This window comes from Astatotilapia calliptera, chromosome 7 (genome assembly GCF_900246225.1).
Source record: "Astatotilapia calliptera chromosome 7, fAstCal1.2, whole genome shotgun sequence".
Classification (NCBI taxonomy): domain Eukaryota; kingdom Metazoa; phylum Chordata; class Actinopteri; order Cichliformes; family Cichlidae; genus Astatotilapia; species Astatotilapia calliptera.
This window is the reverse complement of record NC_039308.1, coordinates 909,863-922,255: the sequence shown is the minus strand read 5'-3', so window position 1 is coordinate 922,255 and position 12,393 is coordinate 909,863. Positions and strand designations below refer to the sequence as shown.

At 48.8% G+C, this 12,393-nt stretch overlaps 1 protein-coding gene and 1 non-coding gene across 5 annotated transcripts; both read right to left on the bottom strand.

The window, feature by feature from the left end:
• Nucleotides 1-218: 218 nt before the first annotated feature.
• prdm11 (PR domain containing 11) lies at nucleotides 219-12,337 on the bottom strand. 4 transcript variants are annotated; one of them, XM_026172349.1, is made up of 8 exons: nucleotides 10,801-11,159; nucleotides 9,575-9,829; nucleotides 9,413-9,489; nucleotides 7,788-8,047; nucleotides 7,594-7,661; nucleotides 7,124-7,311; nucleotides 6,203-6,685; nucleotides 219-4,307 (listed from the first exon to the last, which is right to left on the bottom strand). In XM_026172349.1, the coding sequence occupies exons 3-8, from the start codon at nucleotides 9,438-9,440 to the stop codon at nucleotides 2,152-2,154; spliced, it is 3,183 nt and encodes a 1,060-aa protein (XP_026028134.1). In that variant the 5' UTR covers nucleotides 9,441-9,489; nucleotides 9,575-9,829; nucleotides 10,801-11,159; the 3' UTR covers nucleotides 219-2,151. The 4 variants fall into 4 exon arrangements, with proteins under 4 accessions (XP_026028134.1, XP_026028135.1, XP_026028136.1 ...); XM_026172350.1 differs by lacking the exon at nucleotides 10,801-11,159 and adding an exon at nucleotides 10,479-10,791; XM_026172351.1 differs by lacking the exons at nucleotides 9,575-9,829; nucleotides 10,801-11,159 and adding an exon at nucleotides 11,359-12,337.
• trnam-cau (transfer RNA methionine (anticodon CAU)) lies at nucleotides 12,081-12,152 on the bottom strand. The gene has a single exon. It is a non-coding gene; the product is annotated as a tRNA-Met (tRNA).
• Nucleotides 12,338-12,393: the final 56 nt, after the last annotated feature.

The following is a 12,393-nucleotide window of genomic DNA, read 5'->3' as shown; positions in this document are numbered from 1 at the left end:
TTCTATACAATCAGACCACAAGAGTCGCCCCCTGTTGGCTTCTCTGTAGAACTAACAGCTGCATCCATCTTTTAACTACAGTCTGAGAAAAACTACTCAAACTATGGAGGACTGAAGATCAGCTGCTCATATTTATGAAGCAAAATAATTTTTAAAAATGACAAATTTCTCAAAAATATTAATTTAAATTCAGACAAATATAAAAAATAAAGTCAGGCTGATCATTCCCATCATGGCATATTTATTTCTGCATTAAACATGAGCAAAAAAACCTTTATAATAATTATAAAACAGGCTTAGGAAGGAGCTGAAAGCAGCAGTCGATCATGCAGCTGTTACAACGCCTCTGAAGCTTTGGCCGAAGCTGAACTGCTCCTGCAGAACATCAGTGGAAAATGGCATCAGGAACATAAAATAGATCATTGGCTGCACTAAAGACTGAACAAATATGGCAAAAGTACAGCGTGGCGTCGCAGGATAGCACCTTTTTCTTCGCATTCGATCATTTTGGCACAATCATCCAATTCAAGAGAAAAACACTGTCCTTTAAAAACAGGCTCGGCAGCATTTACAGTATGTACAGTCACCACAGTATAGACCATGTGCAGCAGGGCATTTCTAATAGAAATATAAAGCCTTTATACATCCTCACACTCCAGCTTTTCATTCCTGTCAGGCACAACACTGAATAAGCTGCTGGCAGATGAGCTAAAGCAGAGAGCAACGATTGTTCCCGATGTGAAACTGTCTGTTATCGTGGCAACAAGCGCTTCATTATCACATGGAACAAGCGCAGCTCGGAGCGGGAGGCTCCCAGCCGAGCACGGACACGTGAAAGCAACACAACGGCACACGCTCAGCTCGTCTTCCGTCGCTTGTTTTTGTGCTTCTTGTTTCGCCGCCTCCCTGTGGACGTTTGTTTCTTGGTGGTGAGTCTGTGTCTCCGTGGAGGTCGTGGGTCTCTCGGAGCCTTTTGGACGTCGTTTTGCATCGATTTGGGACGTTTTGAAGCACTTTGCGGTCATTTTTGTTCACTTGGGTCGAGATTAGGTTGCAACCCATTCACACAGAGACCAGAATACCATAGCAGTCAGATCAGGCCTTTTACAGAGAGTCTGACTCGGAGTTCGTCTTAGTAAGATTTCCAGTTGAGCTGGTGGATGTTAAAAGGTCATGTGACATTTTCTCTGGTCTGCAGAGGCCTTCATCTTCATAACGTGTGTTTCTGTAGCTCCTTTAAATGCAGCTGATGATGAGCTTTCGCACGTTCACGAGCAGAACGAGCAGACTGCAGGCTGAAGCTCTGTGGAGAAACGCTTCTTCAGTCTATCTCAGTCGCCGTGGGCTCTCGGCTCGACCACCTTCGATTTGTCCAAAGGTCTCACGATCAAAAGTTTGGACATGTAAAAGGATTGCTGTGAAACTTTAGCTTAATATGTTAAATATTTATTTTCACCCACTATGAGGTCATGTTTGTCTTGTATCCGACTGCCAATCATGGGAAATGAGCTAGAAATCCCCTTTTCACAAGTCTTAATTGCTTTGCTAAGTTTATTTCTCATATGAAAAGTTTTATATCATTATGTCTGTGAAGGTTCTCACCAGGTCACGGTCGTCTAAGGAGCTCGCAAAGAAAAGCGACTGGCCTCCAGGTTTCCAGACGTTTCACCTCTGAGAGCAAATGTTGGAGAGTCCCACTACTTGTATGTTTAACATTTAACAGTTTTGGAGATACTCATATTCAAACATGGCCTCAGATTTCAAACTGCAAAAAAAGATAAAAGCTGCTGGAAGTAAGTCTACAGAGCCATTTTTAAAATCCTATATGTTGAAACATTTTTGATATATGAAGCTAAAATTTCACAACAAACATTTTGGTGGCCGTGCAGAAAGTGTTCCCAGAACCTGATGACTGAACGAGCCAAAGGCCACTGAAGGTCAAGACGCGCTCACATGGCTCGTTTGGGTTTTCTTGAGTTTTTAGTGGAATTTTTGGGATGTTTGATTTTCTGCCTCTTCACACCGATTGGCTGCTTTTGTTCTTCCAGCTGAATTTGGTGGCAGTAATTGTGACGTCACGGCTTTTCTGAATTCAGCGTCTACCCTTGTTTGGCTGCACACCACATCTTTCAGCAGCACAGGATCTGCATGTTACACATCAGGGTAGAATTCTGCGTTGACGTCAACGCTGTGCAGCACGCATTTCTGATCAGCCGCCGACATCCTGTTCAACACCTCAGCCGAGAGCGAGTAGCTGCTGCCGGACTTTTCCTCGAACCAGCTGTCCAATGCTCGCTTCCCGTCAAAGTTTGCGATGGGCGGTCCATTAACAGCCACAGTCAGCAGATCGTTCATCTGTTCCAGGGTCAGCCGGGAGCGGTTGTTCTTGCACATTTTCTGCAGAGACCCTCGGCCCTTATCGCAGCAGGCCGTGGAGCTGGGCAGGACCCTGACGACCTGCACGATGCGGTTCAGCAGCGGGAAGCGTTGCTTGTACCTGCAGATGTGGCCGATCACCTCTTTAAAACCGTTCATACTGTAGTAGTCTGCTTTCAGATCCTTCCACTCCACCACCAGGCTGCCTCTGGCCTCCGTCTGGGAGACCTCCTGGGCTGCGGTGGGAATCGATTCCAGGTGGTTGAATATAATCTTGATTTCCTCGTCCCCGTAGGCTTGCAGGTCCTCGTGGTTGCTGGGCCAGGTGGACAGGTCCAGCACCTTGCAGGCTTTGGCAAATGAGCAGCTCTGCAGGTCCAACCTCTGAGACAGGATGCTTTGGCTCCTGTTGCAGATCTTTTCTCTGATGGACTGAAACTTGGACTCTGCAACGCGCAGGTTCTTCAAGGCAACTCCGTTAAAACTTTCTCTGAAATTTTCCTCAAACTCCTGCAGATATTCTCCGGGGCAGTCCACCAACTGGCCTATCTCCTGAATGGCCTCCTCTATCTTGGCTTCCACCTGCGACACCAGCAGGTACTCTCCCTGAAAGGTGAAGGCCAATCGTGACAGGATAGCTATGATGTCGAGCAGGAAGTAGATGAGCTTCACTGACTGATAGTCCATGAGGAACTGGAGGAGGGTGAGCGCGATGGCCGCAGCGTCAGCCCTCTGTGTCTGGCTACTGATCTCCTTAAGGTGTGCAACGACCTCCAGGTAATCCTTGATGAGCGCATTAAGGACGTTGGGCTCTCCTATGATCCAGCGTATGGCTCTGATGTCTCCTAGGAACTCCGTCTCCTCTGACAGTGTTGGTGCAGTGGATCGCAGTTCGGCCATCATGCGAGGGGAGTAGCGGTAAAAACTGAGAAGCTGTTTGAGGTTGTTTTCCAGGTCCTCCAGGCAGGAGAGCTCCTTTCCACTGATGGCATCCAGAACTTCCAGATGTGGTCGATGGATCATGATGGGAAGACAGAGGATCCAGGGAAAGGTTTTTTGGACAGCTATATAAAGGTTTGCTCTCATTCCTGAAGAGATGTTGGTGCCGTCCACCCCCAAACCGACCACCAGCAAGTCCTGAAACCGGAGGCCTAGGACACCAAAGGCACGATCCATGACCTGGAGATACCCATCCACATTGGCCACGGTCAGTCTTTGCAAGGACAGGAACTCTGTGTTTGGGGAGCCCTCGTTGGTAACGAACTGGACGTAGACCGCCACCATGTCGGAGAAAAGGTCATCGTTTTGGGCGTCCATTATGACGCTCAGGAAGGGAGACAGACGCATCTTCTCTGCGAGATCCTCCTTCACAGCCCGGGCGATGTGGTGGATTAGGATCTGACAGTCGCCTTCATTCATATACTGATCTACCACTTTGAGCTCGCACTTCTTCAGGAGCTCTGCCAATGAACGGAGGTCGGAGAAGGGCCGCCCTTCTAGGGCCAGGTGGTACGCTGCGTTGAAGAGAAGCATCATGTTCTTGCACATTTCCTCGGTCTTTTCCGGATGCATGCGCAGCTTGTACAGCTGCAGACACTTCTTGTGGAGGTTGCTCTGGCTGTGCAGCTTGATGGTGTGGATCTTGAATTGCTTGGAGCCGATAATGAAAGCTGAGGTGCGGGATGACTGGACGGTGTACTGGCGGCACACGTGGCACCACATCTCATTCAGGGTTGGCGAGTAACGGAGGAACCAGAACTTTTTCAGCCACTCCTGCTTGAAGCGTCGAATCCGTCTGCCTCCTGCGGAGGAAAGCTTCGACGAGTCCTCGGGAGATATCACAAGATCTGCAGCGATGGACTCATCGGCAGAGTCCACGTCCTGCTCGTCTTCGTCCAGAACCACCTGAGTGGGTGTCAAGGGCTCCATCCCTGCAAAGAGAAACTTATTCAACTTCTGAGAGTAACCAGCATTAAAGTCACATCAAATGTCTAATATCATGCAGAGTGAATGACTTTATCAAGCAGCTGAGCAGATTTCTGGGGCTGCACAGCTCATCTCAACTGCTCTGCTGTAAACACAGTGGGGAGCATCAACGTGAGCGCTCCACAACCATTAGACAGGATTCACACGTGCTTAGAGCACTCCTCGCGTTTGGCAGATATCTTTGCTGTCATGATCGTCATAGTAGAACCACTCCACAGCTCACAGGACAGCCAGCTCCTCAGGACGGCACTCGGCTGTGTGTTCATTCACATTTCTGACAGAAGACAGAGGCGGCGGCCTCGGCACCGACCATCAGCTGAGCTAGCGGTCTGTGACGACCAGTGCTGGTCAAGTTACTTGAAAAAAGTAATCAGTAACTAATTACTGATTACTTCCCCACAAAAGTAATCCCGTTACTTTACTGATTACTTATTTTCAAAAGTAATTAGTTACTTAGTTACTTTTTAAAAACACGATTTACAACCTGAAGAGGTGATAAATAGATCTTTCAGCCCAATTCTACTTTTTCTGCATAATCATCATACAAAATGTAATCAAATGGAAAAGTCTCTTTTTAAAACTTGTTTTATTAGTTTTAATCTTTTAACTTTATGCATCAAGCAAACATTTAATTATCTGCAACATTCTCTGACTGGAAGGAATTAGTTTAACATTTAAACCTATTTTCTGCACATTCCAGCTCATAAGATAAAATATTTTGTGTGTTTACACTCAGTCTTTCAAATAGATGCAAGTAAAACACAGCAGAAAATAAATAAAATCAAAGACTCAGCGGTGTTGTTGCTCTATTTTCACCTGTAAAGCAGGAGTGGGGCAGGCGGAGGTTTACCCTGGTGCAGGTGTGCCGCGGTCAGTGGAAGAATCCGCGAGTTTCTCTGTGAGTTTCCCATCACGTTAAACGCTGCACGCTCATACTCTCTCTGCAGTTACAAGGAACGCGTTACTGCCCATCGCTGGTGACGACCACGCAATGTGCTGACAAACTGCAGCAGCTAGCAGCAGTGCTGGCACGTTTGAATAAACTGTCTGGCATCACAATCTGCATGAAATCACTGAACTGAACCAAGAACCGTCTAGAACAAAGGTCCCCAACCCTTTCTGCGCCACGGACCGGTTTATGCCCGACAATATTTTCACGGACTGGCCTTTAAGGTGTCGCGGATAAATACAATAAAATAAAAGCAGTACCAGTACCAAAAAAAGATTTATTCATAACCCACGGGAAAGACCCAGGGAAAGCGAGTTAACAATAAAAACGATTAAAAGAAAATAACGATAAAAACCTGAAAACCGTGAATTTCACACCCGAGCATCAACTCTCGCGGCCCGGTACCAAACGACTCGCGGCCCGGTCTAGAAAACTTTCTGTCCCGACAGAGAGCTTTTCCTCCTCTCAGTGGTGAACTTGGGCGGACTTCAGGGGGGCTCCTGCAGCGACACACATCGCTCATCGGTTGAGTTTTCTCTCATTCACACTCACCAGACACTTTATTAGGTACACTTAAATGCATTACTGAGGTCAGTGGGCGGGATGTACTGATCTGTATTAGACTGCATTTTACTTGCAAGGTGTTCCTAATAAAGTGGCTGATGTGTGCAAAAGTCTGCAGGTATTAACTAATGTGACTAATCTTTGTGGGACTGTGGTGGAAACAAACAGCCAAACGAACCTTCAGAGTCTTTTTTGTGTGAATGTGGCTTCAGATGGTGATCGAAACAAACACGCCTGCTAGACTCTGCACGTCAAACACAGCCACACTGCAGAGCGGTAACGCCGCTGCGCTGCAGAGAACATCTGCCCTCCTGCTCTCTCACATACCTTGAAAATCCTCGATGGGGCCTTGCTCGGGGTGCGGTGGGGCCTGATCGCGTTGAGTCTGTTCGGACGTCGCCGGAGCAGCAGCGTCTCCCTGTTCTCCTCGGAGACGGGACAGCTCCTCCTCCAGTTCCAGGATCCTCCTCTTCAGCTTCACACAGTTGGGGCAGAAGGAGGTGGAGGGTTTCTCTGTGCTCTGGTTCTCCTCCTCCTTCTCTTCCACCTTCAGGTTGGGAACGCCAAAGCCGCTCTCAGAGGAATCAAACCCCGAAACCAGGGCTGGTACTTTATACTCGCTGGTTTGGCCAGACCGGAACCTGAATTTACCAGAGTCCTCCAAAGAAGCTTCTAGGACGTGTTTGAAGATGAGGTCGATCTTCTTTCTCTTGGCCGGAGGCTGACCGTCGGACTCTTCGCTCGGCTGTTTGCTCAGTTTGCCCTGCAGAGCTGACTGCAGGCACGGGGACTTGAAGTCTTTCCCAGGACCTGAAAGAAAACCGTTTTTGAGGTATTTAAAGCCCCTAAAAGTGGGTTCAAAGTGCTCTACAGGTGACAAAGTGATCCACAGAAAGACTCCAGCACCCAGGAGAGCAACAGCGAAACAGCGCCGCCTGCTGGAGAGCCAAGAGCAGGACATCTGAATAATCCCTGAGGAGTCTATGTGGGTCACAGTCGCTCCAAGACGACAACAGTAACAGACTGAACTAATTAAATAATGCAACATATTACAAAGTTTACAAAATATAAGAAATGTCTCTAATTACAAATATCCAGAATATTACAGAGGGGACATATAGATGATGCACAAAAGGGAGATTTCATCCAAATTCCAAATTGTATGAAGAGATTTTAAAATCATGATATATTTTCAGTGACTGCGTCTCCTGTTACCTGCTGTAATATTTCACCCGACTGCCTCCTCACCTGTGTCCAGGTTGCGGTCGATGCTCTCCTGAGAAACGCAGTGAAGTCGTCTGATGTAATCGTCGCTGTACCAGACCCTCAGCTTCTCTCCGGCCGCCAGCGCCCGGCAGACTCTGAAGTAGATGTTTTTACCGTGCTGAAACGCCGTGAGGTTCCTGTCGCTCTCCTCCAACGAGGTCCGCACGTACCTGGTCAGAGACAGAAAAGCCGAGGGTCGTTTCTCCAGGACAGACCGTCATGGATCAGTCTGACCTCTGAGATGTAACTCAGTAACTCCTGCAAATCAGATTTACTGTGGTATTGTGGTTTTAATGAGGTGATGAATGTGTTGCCAAGCACCCAAATTTAAAATGAAATTAAAGAGAAAAAAAGAGATGTATGAAAGGTTGTTGGCTCAGTAGAAGAGAACCCGTCGGTACAACTGAAACGCCGGCGGTGATGGATGACGTTAACCTCAGACTAAAGTTCACCTCATCCAGTTGGCTTTGGTCTCATCGCTGCCATCGATGGACTGGTAAGTGTTGTGCACATCAACAATCTGAAAACGGGAAAGCAAACAGATTCAGACGTCCCGGAACAAAAGGAAAGTAGTTGTATACTGGTTGTATACTGGTTGTATACTGGTTGTATACTGGTTGTACACTGGTGTCTGTGGCGAGCTTACGATCCATGAAAAGAATCCTGAGGATCTGTCCTTGGACACCAGCTCTCCCTCATACGGCCCAAACAGCGCCCCCTTCGGGTAGATCGCGTCCACGCAGCGAACATCTACCTCGTCTCCCTCGCTGAACACCTCTAAACCCGATGGGACCGTGAGCGCCGCCCTGTTGGCCGTCCCCGGGGCTGCGTGCGTGTCCCGGACGAACAGTGGGGGCCCGTGAGACGGACACTCCTTCTGGAAATAGTCCTGACACTCCTCACAGACTGAAGGACAAACCCAGCAGATAAAGGTTATCTCCAAATCTTCTTCTTTAATAACAGATTATTACTTTAGGAAGATTTGAGAAGACAATCCTGAGATTCAGATGTTGTTGAACCAGAGTGCAAATAATGACATCATCAAATCAGGTGCAGACAAAGGGAAAATCCAACAAACTCAGTGAAGTCCCAGAAAGTTGATTCTGTTCATCTGGACGTAGGTCATGAAACCGACCTGACAGCAAGCTGTTCGTCAGTGGTGCTGGTGTCAGCTATTATGCACATGTTCTGTTTATAAGGGTGGAGACCTGCAGTCGCCTGATGATGATGAAACGTTTCTCCCACTGAAAACGTCCAGATGAACAGGATCAGCCTTTTGGGATTTCCTTACCCGGATGACTGAGCGCGCATCGAGACGTCTCAGTGAAGATCTAAAAGCAGAACTGTTGGTTTACACGTTTCTCTGAGCCGTTTCTGAACAAGGTTCAAAATCACACAAGTGACTCAGATCTGTCTCCACTGAGGTCTGGGAGAGACCCAGACTGCCCCCCTCAGATGACAGGAAACTGTTAGGATGTTCAGGAACACCCAGGATCAAGCCTGCTGTGGACTGGAATCTGCTGGAACACCAGTGTCCCTTCCACAGTGAAGCCAGTCTCACATCTCCATGGACCAAGAAAGAAGCTCCTGCTCCAAAATCAACGAGCTCAACTGAAATCTGCCCACGTGGACGAGCCAAACGGCGTCTGGAGAAAAGTTTGATGGTCAGATGAGACAAAGATGGAGCTGATTGGAGGAGCAAAGGTGAGGCTTTCAACCCTGAGAACACTGCAGCTGTGACGCATGGCGGTGGCAGCATCACGCTCTGGGCTGTTTTATCCAGACAGGATTACGTCAGAAGACTGCTGAAGGTGTCTGATCGCAACTTGCTAAATGACCAAACATTACATAGGGTCTGTATATATATTTGAGCCTATACGTGAACTTTGGACCAGAGAAACTTGTTCTTTAAAGTCTTTAAAGCTGTACAATCCAAAGAAACTGTTCAAAGAAATGATTGAAAGCCCAAAATGATCCTGACACTCACGTCCGTCACGAGAGGACAGAAAGTTTTTACCACATCTTTGAGTGTTTGAGGTAAAACGTTTGTGGCTGGCAGCACAATCAGAGGCTTTTCTAACATGTTCTGATAGAATCAGACCACTGAACAAATACACGTGTGCAGGAAACGCACGAGCAGCTCCACGTGTCAGCGTGATAATGACGACATGTTAGGGCTCAGAGCGCGAGCACGGAAACATTCAAATATTCATTATTCAATCAGCCACATCAAGCTCTAGGGACAAATCAGGGAGCAGACGTGAAGCTTACACCAGAGGTCCAGCGAGTTCTCGCTCATGGTGGAACCATGATGGTGAAATCCGGTCCGTCGTCCACTTCACACCCGTCTGTGGAAAATAAACACAGTCGTTAGAGCGTCACAGGAGGCGCTCGTTGCTCCCGCAGCACGTTCAGTTTATCAGATATTCGTACTCGTGTTTCTCTTCACAAACTGAAGCTCCGTTTTTCAGAATCGGGGACAGGTGAAGGTCACAGGTATGAGCTCTCAGACTGAAACGTGGTTTAAGCGTTTCTTTGTATCGTTCACATTTCTCCACACCAGCTACGTGTCATCAAAGTGCTGCGGGAGTCCCACGCGCCGCCGCTCCGTCATCGAGCGCGGGAATCATTCTGGATCCAAATGTTCGTTTCATACCAAAACAAAAGCTCATTTCCTGGAATCGTTTTCTAATAATAAGAGAAAAAAGCAGAAACTTAAGCTGGACGAACAGCGTGTGCCTCAGACTTGACCTCTGAGGCATCGTCCCGGTGACTGGGGTAAAGCTCAGGGGAAAATGTGCATTTTTGAGAATAAATTTAAAAAAAGAAAAAACTGGGTGTGCTTGACTTCTCAAGACTAACCTGAAAGACGTTTGCATATGTGGACTGCTGGGAATATTCTCTATGTAACGGTATTGTTCAAACATGGAACCCAATAATGATTTTCAGCAAATTTTCCCAACATCTCCGACCCAGCGGCTGATTTATTTTTTAGCCTGAGCGCTGCTGATGCACCTACACATCCCGGTTATACTGTCACAAAACAAACAGAAGCTTACAGAAACTGGCCAATCAGACGAAAGCGTTCTGTCAGAGAATACAGGAGCAGGGCCAGTGTAACATAAAAAGAAGGATTATTCTGAACAGTGAATCATGCAAAGCTGCAGAGCCTGCAGTAAACACTCTGAAGGGTCCTGCTGCTGCTTCATGCATCCCATAATAACCCTGCTACAGCCACACTCTACCTGGAAAGATAACAGTCAATCACCTGCGTGATAAGAACACGGGATTATCTGACTGAAATACAAAGCAGCTGTGGGTGTGATCAAGTATTGACCTACGGCATCGAACAGGGACAGATGCCGGGGATCAGTGTGTGGGTCTCGGACGGATCTGCCCCTCCGTGGCTTCACGAAGCTCCGACAAAGAAACTCTGAACGTACGCTGCGAGGTCCATGGACACGTGAACGCCGCAGACTAAAGTTGCCTTTAACTTTGCGCAGGTTAGCGGCCGACAGGAGTGGGTTACCGCAGAGAGCGCGTTCGGGCTCGGATCTGCGCCACGCTTTCTCCGCTTCAATCTGCAGGCAGCTGGCAATCTGCCTGCAGTTTTCGGAAGCCATTTTCACTGGCCACAGTGGCCACCGACACGGACCCACCTTCGTGCAGACACGCAGCGGGGACTGGGAGCCTCTCCCCGGGATGAACCGCGCTCTCTGCCCCCTCCCCCGTCCGCTGGCTCCGCCGCTGCCCGCAGATCACAAGTTTGGCGTTAATTTTTGCACCGACTCAGTCGCCTCCCCCGAGCTGTGACCACCATTTTTTATCACAGGAAATGACATGGAAAAACGGAAGAAAGCAAGTGCGCAAAAATTAAAGTTCACCGAATGCCTGCGGAGGCTGGAGGCCGGGAGAGGAGGCGGGCAGGCGGCTTTGGGTGCAGCTCAGTCCGCCTGTCAGCGCTCATCCCCGGCCAGCTGCAGGCTGCAGACCCGCCGAGGATCCCGGGCTCACCGGGTCACCCCCCCACCACACACACACACACACACACACACACACACACACACACACACAATTCCCTTTCTTAAGCGAAGGACAAACACATTTTTTTAAATGCAACTTCACCGCCTCCGTCACTGGGACATTTCTGTCTCGTGGAAGGATCGATACAGCTGATCAGCTGTGAGACACACTGATGACAAAACTAATCAGCTTACAGAAACAAGGCCGACTCATGGTTCATCATCTCCATCGGCCCTCCCCATAAGTGACACTTGGTACGTTCCAGCTGGGATGAAAGATGCTGAGGTTTCCTTCATTTATTTACAGACATTAGAAAAATGTCCATCTCCACCACTGGCCTCCACCCCCTCCTCAGTCACTCCAACCCTCTGCACGTCCTCCTTCACCACATCCATGAGCCTCCTCCGAGGCCCTCCTCTTCTCCATCTTCATCATCCTTTGTCTAATAAATCCAGTCTCCCCCTGCACATGCTGACCTCCACCGTCTGCAAACCATTCATGGCTGACACTGGTCTCCACCCTGCCTGCACTCCCTTCTTCACCTGCCTGTGGATGGTTGACCTCCACCTTCCAGCTGTCCTTTCTTATGCTTTCTCTGGATCCACAGAGACACAGAGCAGCTCCTCCTGAGCTTCTCTGAGCGTCTGATGGATGGAGGCTTGTTGGTGTTTTGATGCCCCGGTCAGGCGGGTTGGCTCCTCAGGTCTTCAACACCTCCAGCGGCATTAACCCCCCACCTCCGACAGGGGGCGCCACGTCTCATCTTTTAGTGCAGTTACACATTCGGGCGAACATTTGCCGGTTTGTTCAGCCTGATATGGAAAAAGTTCGATCGTGTTTTCAGCAGTTTGTTCCGCCGCGTCCACGAGGCTCGGGGTAAATGTCTGCGGAGCTCAGTGAAAAAAAAGCAAATCCATAGCAGAGGATGGTTTCGATCCATCGACCTCTGGGTTATGGGCCCAGCACGCTTCCGCTGCGCCACTCTGCTGCTCGTGGGAGAGCCCTCGCGGGTCTGTATATAAAGATCACACACCACGACGCTCGTATCTGATTGGCGCTTCTCTTCTTTGGCGGGTTTCAGATGCGGGAGTTTAGTTTTAGGGTTTGGCCAGTTCGCCACACGCTTCAGTCCGGGAAGCACACGGGCACGGAGCCGCGGGACGACTAACCACAGGAAGTCATCGTCGTTGTTTAAAAGCGGACTCGGGATTCAGTCAGAGCTGAACTCT

Excerpts from the sequence above, each read along its gene's own strand:
- prdm11 (XM_026172351.1), bottom strand. The coding sequence starts at position 9,440 with ATGAGCGAGAACTCGCTGGACCTCTGGT. Across the intron at positions 8,048-9,412 it reads GAACTCGCTGGACCTCTGGT|TCTGTGAGGAGTGTCAGGAC; the intron begins GTAAGCTTCACG and ends TTTGTCCTTCAG. Across the intron at positions 6,686-7,123 it reads CGACCGCAACCTGGACACAG|GTCCTGGGAAAGACTTCAAG; the intron begins GTGAGGAGGCAG and ends GTTTTCTTTCAG.